At 42.5% G+C, this 11812-nt stretch overlaps 1 protein-coding gene and 1 non-coding gene across 2 annotated transcripts; both read left to right on the forward strand.

The window, feature by feature from the left end:
* The first annotated feature begins 1255 nt into the window (after positions 1–1255).
* On the forward strand, positions 1256–8437 carry pabpc1b (poly A binding protein, cytoplasmic 1 b). The gene is made up of 15 exons (XM_062530311.1): positions 1256–2048; positions 2961–3154; positions 3279–3394; positions 3650–3789; positions 4116–4210; positions 4410–4547; positions 5207–5302; positions 5434–5706; positions 6058–6148; positions 6291–6401; positions 6740–6885; positions 7130–7214; positions 7338–7468; positions 7780–7878; positions 8022–8437. Exons 1-14 carry the CDS (start codon positions 1856–1858, stop codon positions 7870–7872), a joined length of 1902 nt encoding a protein of 633 aa, XP_062386295.1. The 5' UTR covers positions 1256–1855; the 3' UTR covers positions 7873–7878; positions 8022–8437.
* Positions 4966–5099, forward strand: LOC134073269 (small nucleolar RNA SNORA5). The gene has a single exon (XR_009937265.1). It is a non-coding gene; the product is annotated as a small nucleolar RNA SNORA5 (small nucleolar RNA).
* Positions 8438–11812: the final 3375 nt, after the last annotated feature.

Genomic DNA, 11812 nt, shown 5'->3' on the forward strand with positions numbered 1-11812 from the left:
CTGAAGTACCTGTGCAAAACCTTGCTGTGTACTTTTGTATGGCTCTTAGGAAAATGAAGTTTAGCAAGTTCTTTAGAAAAGGTTGTTAGCCTTTGAACTCTGGGTAGGTCAGAAGTCAGAGCCCTGATTGCCCACATTTCCATAGAGACAATAATAGGACCACAATCTACAATGCCTTGGGGGCTGGCCAATGTGAGTTTGGGGGGGGAAGGGTGAACTCTCAAGAGGGGGGAGTGAGTCACATGCCCTGCCAGTAAAACATGAATTCAAAAAAAGTCTTCATTTGCAATATGCTTGTTGAACATTTCATTATTGGCAACGGGCAATGTACATAGAGTAGGCTATGTGCATGCTATATTCATGGAGATGCATTAGACTGTTTCATAGTAAAATTACCATATCCAGCACTGTTGTGCCCTGATGACAAGCTCATTTACTGAAGGTTAATTGTAGGCTGTTTAGTGACCGAGTCTGATAAAGAAGAAATGTAATGGAAACAGCTGTAATGGTCATAACCAGGGTAATTTATGATTATGAACTACAGTATACACACGTCCAAGTTCCCCTTGCTCCAGTAAGTCTACTGCTCCCCCTTCTGGTTCATTTTTGACCTTGAGAAAAAAAGGTTGGTTTCAGTGATGATATTTATCCGCATATCCGCATGATATATATTATGCCGTCTACACAAGCAGTCAGACACTTCAAATGAGGGATTTTAAACTTCGGTGTAGATTTACATTTCCGCTTTCATTTGCTCAGTTCTTTTTACTTTCATGCATGAACTCTTTTGATCAGGCAGCTTTATAGGCATACTCAGAGAAGAGAACCCTCTTTGATCATTTGGCGCAGTAGGCCTATTATTATCTGAAGAGTTGTCTTGATCATTTGGACACAGAGATAAGTCGATCCATGTCGCAGTTACTAAAAATTAAATAGGAAAATGTGAAACAAAATATTTGTTCATAAAAAAAATCATAGGGGAAATTTAACCTTCAGGCCTAATGATCACTTAACCATTCTTCTGTACTGGATTTTTTTTCGGTAGTTTGCATTCCTGTCGTGTTTGTAGTGTGTTTAAGTAAACGGAAATATGGTTGTGATAATATGATCAGTGGGTGATAACAAACCATTTAAATGCTTATGCATGCTGTGATGAGTCGTGGATTTCTCTCTTGCGTTTTTCCACCAACAGCCCGCACATGACTGGTCCACTGTGATGACGTACGCAAGGGTATATAGTAATCGGCCTCCACATTTTTTCCCTCCCCAAACCCCGGCTGTTAGTGCTGTGTGAGTGCGTGTGTGCTCCTGAGCTTGCCTCGGCACACATTATATAAAAAATCTAAAAAACAAAAAAAAACTTAAAAACCTTAAAAACTCCAAAAAATCATTTTTCTTTTTATAATAAAATCGGTGAAGCAGGAGTCGCTTATCGTGTTCAAGACGGTACGATACGGGGAGAAGTAACGTTAACGAAATTTTTAAACCGACGTATGTTGCTAGCTAGCTAGTAAGCTAATCATCGGCTAACGTTACCAGCGAATTCGAAAGGCCTTGCTGCTGGCATTCATTTACGATACGTTTATCCGGTCCTATTAGCGATCTATTTAAGTACACCGAACAGGTTGTATCTTGACCGTTATAGTATTTTAATATTGATCTATTTTAGTGTCATTGCATTTTACCTTTTAGCATTGTTGAAGTTGCTAGCAGCGTTAGCAGAAAGGCGTATTGAGCTGACGAGCTAACGGCAAGAAGATCCCTCAAACAACGAGTGGTATCAAACCCAGAACGAACTGAAGATTTGACGACTTTTCGCTATAACCACTATATTTGACCAAATCAATTAAACAAAATGAACCCCAGCGCTCCAAGTTATCCGATGGCCTCACTGTACGTCGGGGATCTCCACCAGGATGTGACCGAGGCCATGCTCTACGAGAAGTTTAGCCCCGCCGGGGCTATCCTCTCCATCCGTGTCTGCAGGGATATGATAACCCGTCGTTCCCTTGGCTATGCCTATGTCAACTTCCAGCAGCCTGCCGATGGTAAGATCCATTTTATTTATTGTTACAGCTCATTGTTTGGTGTAATTAAATTATTAAATGACTGTTAACGGTAGCGAACAACGCTAACGTTAGCCAGACATGCTAACATTCTTGCTATCGTTAACGTTACTCGTGGCACGAACGTGTTGCGTACGCACACTGCAGTATGTTAGCCTGCTAGCTTGATAGGATTATGCTGGCCTCCACCTAGCTTAACGTGGATGTCTCGAGAGGCCTAAAGAAGTGGTGTCATGTAGCTCGCACTCTGAGTTAGCTTCATTACCACAGTACTTTGAGGATGGCTGTATAAAAAATATGTTTCAGTGGAATCACTGGTCTAAAACCGAGACTACTCCCCTCATTCACCTATCTGTAACGTTGTATTTGGATGTAAAACATGCTTTCACGATGGAACAAAATTGACGACACCGACATGTGCGAAGACATTTCATGGCATGCGCCATCTGTGTAGCTACTCTGACATGACACACAGCATGGCGCAGCCATGCCGTAGTGAATAGTGAAGCCTTTTCGTGAATCGAGATAAAGAAAGTTGGCTGCCTTAGCAGACCACGCCTAACTATAATCACAAATTTTAGCACATGGACTGTGAAGTTATTTGAACAGTGGTGTTGTGGAGCGGAGTTGTCTGAATGCGCAAATTGGGTGGGGCGTCGTGTATGTGCCAGATAAATGACACAAGGGTTAACATTTATCAATCAGTCTCCACTGTTATTAAAAAGGACAATAGGCAACAAGACAATAAATGTTTTGTCATGATATGGACATAAATTGCCTCTGTTAAAATGATTTAGCTCCTACTAGGAATGTCACCCAGAGCCATAGATACAGAAAATTGCAGTTGTAAGTTGTGTTGATTTGTACATACATATTTCGTTTTGTGTCTTACAGCTGAGCGTGCTCTGGACACCATGAACTTCGACGTCATTAAAGGTAGACCTGTCCGCATTATGTGGTCTCAGCGTGACCCTTCTCTGAGGAAGAGTGGAGTTGGCAACATTTTCATCAAAAATCTGGACAAGTCCATCGACAACAAAGCCCTCTACGACACATTCTCTGCTTTTGGCAACATCCTGTCTTGTAAGGTGAGTTATCGGTGTCATCGCTGTGTGGAATGGGTTGTTCTGTGTTGTCCAAACTCCTTTTACATGCTTGAATGAGTAGGTTTACAAATGTAAAACGTTTTGTGCTTTCAAATCTCCATTTAAGGTGGTTTGTGATGAGAATGGCTCGAAGGGCTATGGCTTTGTGCACTTTGAGACTCAAGAGGCAGCGGAGAGAGCCATTGAGAAAATGAATGGCATGTTGCTCAATGACCGCAAAGTGTAAGTGTGTTGAATTTGTATTTAGTTGAGATGCATGCATTAGGTACTACCATCACTTATATTGAGTGTGAATTTGTGCTGCAATTTGTAACATGATTTGTGTATACTTGCGTCATGTACAATGTGTTCCATGTTGGCTAACCCTTTTTATTACTATTAATCCCCTAATGCACCGTGTAGAGTACATGTCCAAGTGTTTTTCCTCATGGTTTGGTGTGCATGACTGATCTTGGCTCTAAACTTATGCACCCACAGGTTTGTAGGCCGCTTCAAATCTCGCAAAGAGCGTGAGGCTGAACTTGGTGCCAGAGCCAAGGAGTTTACCAATGTGTACATCAAAAACTTCGGCGAGGACATGGATGATGAGAAATTGAGGGAGCTCTTCAGCAAATATGGTGATTTCACATGTTAACAAAAATAAGCCCAGCTTTGGGAAAATGTCACATGTAACAGTTGCACTGAGGTGCATTTTATAGTAAAAGACTTGTACTTTCTAAGTGTCTTGTAAAGATCCTGTAAAATTGATGTGACATGTAGTGATGGTAGAATTAGGAGAAGAGATTTGAGACATCGGCATATAGTAGATGTGCTCACACGAGCTTGACATGTTTGAATGCTGGGAGCCAGCAGAATGGCTAGATTGTAAGCAGTCTTTGATGTGACTGAAGGTGAAAAGTCAATTCAGTGGTGCTGATCAAACCTATATACTTTTACTTCATAGGCAATTCCATGAGCATTCGCGTGATGACAGATGATAGTGGCAAGTCCCGAGGCTTTGGTTTTGTCAGCTTTGAGAGACACGAGGATGCCCAGAGGGTGAGTCATCATAATTTTTTCCCCCAGGTTTCGGAGTTGCTCTATGGGAAATATGCCTTCAAGCTTGGCATTGCAAAACTATAATGTTATGAAAGTTGTGTGCGACAACCACGACCACTGTAACTCAGTTGAATGGCAGGTTTGACCACCTTTGCTGGTAGTGTTTTATTGTTAATATGTGGTCCTCTTCCTCGGTCAGGCTGTGGATGAGATGAACGGAAAGGAGATGAACGGGAAGCTCATCTACGTGGGCCGTGCCCAGAAGAAGGTGGAACGCCAGACAGAGCTCAAGCGCAAGTTTGAGCAGATGAAGCAGGACCGCATGACCCGTTATCAGGTACGCTTCAGCCGTTCTTGCACCAGAGGACTGTGGGTGCCTCTCAACATCTCTCCTCGATCCTCGATGCTTGATCCTCGTGGGGCATTCCCACTGATCTATAACTAAAACTGGATAGACTATCCCATTGTTGCCGCCCCCTCTCTCTTTATGTAGATCAGTGAGGATCGAGGCCCGAGGAGGAAGGGAGGATGTATAAACATCGGCACCCTTTGACAAGATTTGGGAAAGATTCTTCAGAAGACTGCAATCTGTCAAGAATCTTTCCCAAATCTTGTCAAAGTCTTCGGATGTATGGGTAGCATTAGTTGCACCCCTTATCCAAGGTTCTCAGAGTTGCTCTTGGGGTCTTTCTGCTCCTCATGCAGATTGAGAACTTAAAGTATGCACACAAAGTAGCCTAAACGCATGATCCTTTTGCAGCCTTGTCAAATTCAGTGTCTCCTGCTCAGTGGACCACACTGGCCAAAATGGCTGCCACAGTAATTAGTAACCCATGGGCTCTACGTCCTTTGTAGTGGGATGCTGGAGATAGATGGATTACTGACAGACCCTCCCTATCACATTTATTGAAGGCCGAAGTGAAAGCTTATTTACATGTATTAGGAGTTTACTGCTGGAGTGACGCTAATACTTTTTTCCCCCCTCTCTTGCTTCAGGGAGTCAACCTTTACGTGAAAAATCTTGACGATGGCATTGATGATGAGCGTCTGCGCAAGGAGTTCTCTCCATTTGGTACCATCACCAGTGCCAAGGTATGAGCATTTATTTTTCAGAGTCGTATTTCTGGGGAAAGTATGTCAAGCATATGTTCTGCCTGTGGGGGGAGAAAAAAAAATCTGAAGACCCGCCCTCTCGAACAAGCCTATTTCTCCTTCCACTTCAGGTCATGATGGAGGGTGGCCGCAGCAAGGGCTTCGGTTTTGTGTGCTTCTCCTCTCCCGAGGAGGCCACCAAAGCTGTGACTGAGATGAACGGACGCATTGTGGCCACCAAGCCGCTCTACGTGGCGCTGGCTCAGCGCAAGGAGGAGCGCCAGGCCCACCTCACCAATCAGTACATGCAGAGGATGGCCAGCGTCCGGGCCGTGCCCAATCCAGTCATCAACCCTTACCAGCCCGCTCCACCATCCGGCTACTTCATGGCTGCCATTCCACAGGTAAGGGTTGGACTCGTGCGTCAGGAATGTAGTGCATCTAGTCAGGCACTTCTGCCGAATTGCATAGTCAACTTGAGTCGTTGTTTATGCCAACTATATGAATACCGTAATATCCCAACTATTAGCTGCAGTTTATACATTGATTTCGCCAAAAATTCTTCAGCTATGAGAGTAGTACACGGGGACAGTTAATATGGTATTAATATAGTTTTGTTTCTTTTAACTTGCATAAAAGCATTGTCCTCTCACTCATACACAATACGGCTAATGCACAGGAAATGATTGTAGACAACTCCATTGTTTATGCCAGCCCTATGAATAATTGAACGTTATTTTCTACTGCTTTTGTAGGCTCAGAACAGAGCGGCGTACTACCCCACCAGCCAGCTGGCCCAGCTGAGGCCCAGCCCCCGCTGGACGACACAGGGCGTCAGACCACAGCGTAAGTTCCTTATTTCATGTGGAAGTCTGGCGTTTCAAAGCGTCAACTCGACAGTCTCACTTGGGAACAGCTTAGTACGAATCTGTAACTTTCCTTGACGAGGTTCTAGACTTAAAATGGCGGCTTCTTTTCATCTCTGCAGACTTCCAGAACATGCCAGGTGCCATGAGGGCCCAGCCACCACGGCCACAGACCTTCAGCACCATGAGGCCAGCCTCCCAGGTGCCTCGCATGGTGTCCACTCAGCGCGTTGGTGAGTGTCTTTTGTACTCTGCGTGTATGACAAGTTGAATGTATGCTGTCTTGTTATGTCAAGTTTATTGGTATAGCGCATTTCACACAGAGGTCATTCAATGTGCTTTCACACAGAGGTCATTCAATGTGCTTTACATGAACAAAAACCAAACAGTAATAGCAGATAAAAGCATAGATGAGCAAAGAGTAGTAGTAGTAGTAGTAGTAGTAATAATACTAAAAAAGATAATAAAAAACAAAGTATAAATCAAGGTAAAATCATTTAACAATAAAGAATAATTAACAAGAAATTTGCTGCAAAGTGTAAAGCTAACTTTTTTTTCCCCGCCTCTTCAGGCCAGGCTATGGGTCCTCGCCCTGCTACTGCAGCAGCGGCGGCGGCAGCAGCCCCAGTGCGTGGCGTGCCCCAGTACAAGTACGCCCCTGGAGTGCGCAACCCCCAGCAGCACATGAACACCCAACCACAGGTTGCCATGCAGCAGGTAAACGCTCAAGAAAACACTTGTAGATATATTATCAGTGTGTAGAATTCTGAAGTCCAACAAGTGCCACTGTAGGGGGGGGGGGGGGGGGTCAGTAGTTTGTTTCATTGACACCTAACTGGGCTATTTTGCTCTTGCCTATTGTTTTAAACTGTTTTAAACGTTGACATGATGGTCCTTAAGTTGTGGTGTTAAACTTATGACTGCGTAATCTAAACATTGTATTGGGGTGTTTCCCTTGCAGCCTGCTGTCCATGTGCAGGGCCAGGAGCCTCTGACCGCCTCCATGTTGGCAGCTGCCCCTCCACAGGAGCAGAAGCAGATGCTGGGTAAGTCTAACGATACGGTGTAACTAATTACACATTAATTGTCAATCATGGTAGATCGTGTGAAGAGCCATGCATAGGACATTTCAGGCCCTAAACTGTCTCTCTCTCTCTCTCTGGCCGCAGGTGAGCGTCTCTTCCCGCTGATCCAGAACATGCACCCAACCCTGGCTGGAAAGATCACAGGAATGCTGTTGGAGATCGATAACTCTGAGCTGCTCCACATGCTGGAGTCTCCAGAGTCGCTGCGCTCTAAGGTCCGTGAAGCTTATTTATTTACTTACTTACTTACCTACTTACTTGCTTACATTCTGGCAAGTAGCCGTGTATTAAGCAGGGTAATGTATAGACCGCCGATCATTATCGGGAAAATAAGTCCCTTTGCTGCGCGTCAGGTTCCGGTTCGCCCCGTCGGGACAAATTTCCAGATAGTGACCGGTGTTCTATGCATTATGCCTTACATAATTCATATACTTTCCGTAATGTCCTGTAAAATGTTGACTTCCTTTTGTCCAAAAAAATGTTCAGTATTATTCATTTTTGTGCTCAACTGTTCATTTTTCTTTAGGTTGATGAGGCCGTGGCTGTGCTCCAGGCTCACCAAGCCAAAGAGGCAGCCCAGAAGAATGTGCCCAACTCTGCTGGTGTTCCAAGTGTCTAAGCCAAGGTGAGGAGCCCATCTTTTCAGCATATGTGCTGTTGATATTAATTATCATGTGGTCAATTTAATTGTCCCCTGTGGATGAATGAAATGATTTGAATTTGAATTGAATACCCATAGAAAACCCATTTGTTCTCTCTGTTTTATAGGAATGGGGAACCTTGAAACTTGCTTCACCGAGGAAAATAAAAAATTAAACATTGAAAAAATGAAAACACACAAAACATTGCAAAAAGATCTTAAAACATTTTAAAAAAAGGAAAGGAAACTAGGTCAGCCAGGTCTGGAGATGAGAACGCTAGGCCTTGTTTATTTTAAAATAAAAAATGGAGAAAAAAAAGAGAAAAAATTTTAAAACATAAAAAATGTAAAATCTGCGGTTAAAAAATATTCCAGAAAATGGGTTTGCAGCCCAAAAGCATTCCTTCCTTGTTTTATTCCTTTTACTTTGTGAAGGCCAAGAGCATTGGCTCTGAGTGGACAGGAGAGGGCTGAGAACTTGGCATTGTGAAGTTTCTCTTGAATTAAAAATTTGCTTGCTGAAATAAAAACCTATTAAAACATATGGAAGTTTTCTTGTATTTATTTGTATTTTTTTATGTATATAGTTGAAAGCACACATTGATGCACTACTGGTCAAACGTTTGGGGTGACTTAAAAATGTCCTTGTAATCTGATATGATTTGAATAGGCTAACTGAGAACATTGAAGAACCCTTTAGCAATTATGTAACCACATAATATAATCTAAAAAATGCTGCCCTGATTTAAAAAAAAAAAAAAATTAAAGCTGATCTCAGCTGGTCTGTCTATAAAAGTGACCCCAAATCTTTGAGTGGCAGTGTACGTCCTTCAATTCCAGATGACAACATGAAAATACTTGTACGTTAGGCCACAAGATTTACATTCCTGACTCTTGTGTGTCTGGATTTCGCTCATATGCCTTCTGAAGCTGTGAACATGGAAATGGTGCAGTCCATAAGCCAAGATTGACCTAGATCCCTCAGAGGGCCTGTCGTCCAAGCTGTTGGCAGTGCCTTCTATTGTAGATGTATGAATTGAACTTGTGCAATAGCCTGGCTCTGTCTGTAGTATCTTCATTTTTATTTTGTGATACTAGTCTGGCTTTTCCCCCATTGTTTTGTTTCTTCAAGTCACTAGGATGACTGACTAGTCAGGATGTTGGTTTCGAAAGTGGCTGTGGTAAACCGTAGTAACAATGTCTACAAACCTCTAAATTGTAGTTGGAATGTGAACATTTGTGCAGACAAGGTAAATAAGTTCTTTCCTGACATGCACTTTGTAAAAGTGTGACAAGTAGGAATAAAAGTTTAGAATCCCATATTCCAATGGTTCACAACTTGAAACTTGATGAGTAATGAAACCCGGCTACACATCATGAAGTCCCAATTTACCTAGATGGTTGCACTGTGAAATTAAGTGTTTTCCAACTTGACTGAATTGATCAAATAGTGCCAACTGAAAGAGGAGAGGTGTCATATATTTTGCATCTCCAGTGATTGTCATCTTAGTGGTCCCCTTGCTACAATATCATGTTTGTTTCTTTACAGTTTTCCAGTCAAGCTTACAGTACTCTCCACATGTATTGGTAATGCTGATTTTATTTTTATTTATTTTTTTTTTATTTTTTATTTTTTTTTAAATGTATCAAAAATAAGATTTTAAGAATCAAACACTGAAGGGAAGTACATTTGTGGTCAGAGGTGAAAAAAAGATTTAAAGACATTGCAGATGTTTTGTTCAACCCGCTCTTGTCCTCTGCGTTCTAGCGGATATTGATATCGGTATGTTAACAGCACACATTTTTGCTATGCCAGAGGTAAGGTAGATAGCTTCAATTGACACCTGGATCACCCGGAAGGGCAAAGATTTTCCTTTTTGAATGTGAACTTAGAGGCCTATAGATATTTTTAGCAAACACGTGCCACAGTTCTCCCTGCCACATCGCTGAAAGTGACCTGGAAAATTATCTCTAGTAAGAAAGTGGGAGCACTAATCTGTGGGATACAGTGTATTGCTTTTATCAGTGACTTTCTGCTCTCTTTACATTGTTATTTGACAGAGACACTCATACAAAGTGAGTCCAAGGGCAAGTTGTTATCTTGCTCACTTGTTGATGTATCCTTCATAATGACTGAATGAAAGGCCCTGAACTACACCTTATCTGCAGTTCAGTGCAATACTCATGGCAGCTTCACCCATATCCATATCTTGAGTTGAATAGAAAATGGTTCCAAAGTCAAACTAAGTAGGTCTGTGTCAGTGTGTCAGTGATACTCTTTTTATGTAGTTTAAGATTGAATATGCATTTTAAGACCCCTAGCACACTTGCTTACTATGCTAACAATGTTCTCCACAGGCAGGCTGCTAGGTGCAAAGGACATAAGGCCTTGTAAGCTCCAATGTAAAGCCATGGACACAGTAGACATAATGGGTGATATGTAATATCGCTTAGAACCACTAGGGGGCACAACAGCCACCAGTTGTCTTTCCAACATGGATATAGGCCTAGTCGTCAAACCCAGTGGAACAAAATGTTGGTTACACATTAGTATTTCCTCACCATTATGTGAAAGAAATTGGTTTGAGGAATCAGTACTTCATGCAATAGCTCAAGTGGAAAGTAAGTAGGCGTAATAGTTGAATTATGTCATTTAATTTAAGTAGAGACTGTTCAGTGTTGTTGCTGTCAAATGTGTTGATCCGAAGTCAAGATCTTAATTACTTTTTCAAGAAACAGTATCACAGATATGCCTCATGTATTCATGTCTCGGCCAAAGTGTGTGTGTGTGTGTGTGTGTGTGTGTGTGTGTGCGCGCGCTGAAGGATGTGGTTTGATGTCAGCCATTGACCTGGTCATCATGGAGGGAACAGTAGGTCTTTTGTTTGTGCATTAATGATAGCGGTGGAAACCTGGCTAACCTAGCTGCATCAGACCATTTCTCAGTGGCATTGTCTGGAAACATGCAATTGGAGAGAGCTATTTTCCCTTCAGAAAGCAATGACAGAAGATCTAATTGACAACCAGAATGTGGTTACTGTTAGGAGAAGATTCCACAAGGCATTTTGCCTTGTCGAAAGCAATGTGGTTTAAGTTGAGGAAAAGTGTGCAGGATGCCTGGTATAGGGCCTTGTTTAGATCAGTCATACACCTTGTTTTCCTATTGTGTCCATAAGTTGAAGATATTGGAACTGACACTAGACTGGACTGCCTAACCCAAACTGATTCCAATGGTATAGCTTTCCAGACCAGCGCCGGATGACCTTTCATTTTGACATTTTTCTTCCTAAACTGTGAGAAATTACATAGAATTATATCCTAACCTCATTTGTAATGGGGCCATTGGTACACTGCCTTTAGTTATTCACAGCTACATGTGGCACTGTTTTTGTTTGTTTATTTAGACCTGTTATTTAAAGCCGTGCATTTGACTTGTTTATGAAATTATGGCACCACCTGCATTCAAAGGTGACAGAAATCTAGTCACAAATCATTCCCAACCTCTTCTAGCAGTCGACCCTATTTTGATCCAAAATGATGGTGTCCCTTATCATTCACGTCACAAGAGAGAGCGCAAGTCATGTCTGCTGTAACATCCAGACAAGAGCCGGTTCTTTCATTTTCCATGCTCCACCACCCCCCACCCCCCTGCCAAGTAGGCTGAAATTAATGTTTCCCGAGATTTGGCCCCAAGTGTTGCCCAGGGCACCCATAGTGCCCCCTTATGTCATTGAGTATTGTGATCAGCAAATAGTTTCATTTACACACACAAGAGTTGGCAGAGATATTGACCTCATAAGGGCAGGGGGTCATGCCACTTACTTGGAAGCACATCAGTGTACCCTATAGCGCATATTGGGGTGTAAATCATCACATCTAGCAGGAAGTGAGTAAGTGTAAATGTCATGGGTTGCAGACC

Source organism: Sardina pilchardus, chromosome 24, assembly GCF_963854185.1.
Source record: "Sardina pilchardus chromosome 24, fSarPil1.1, whole genome shotgun sequence".
Lineage (NCBI taxonomy): Eukaryota > Metazoa > Chordata > Actinopteri > Clupeiformes > Clupeidae > Sardina > Sardina pilchardus.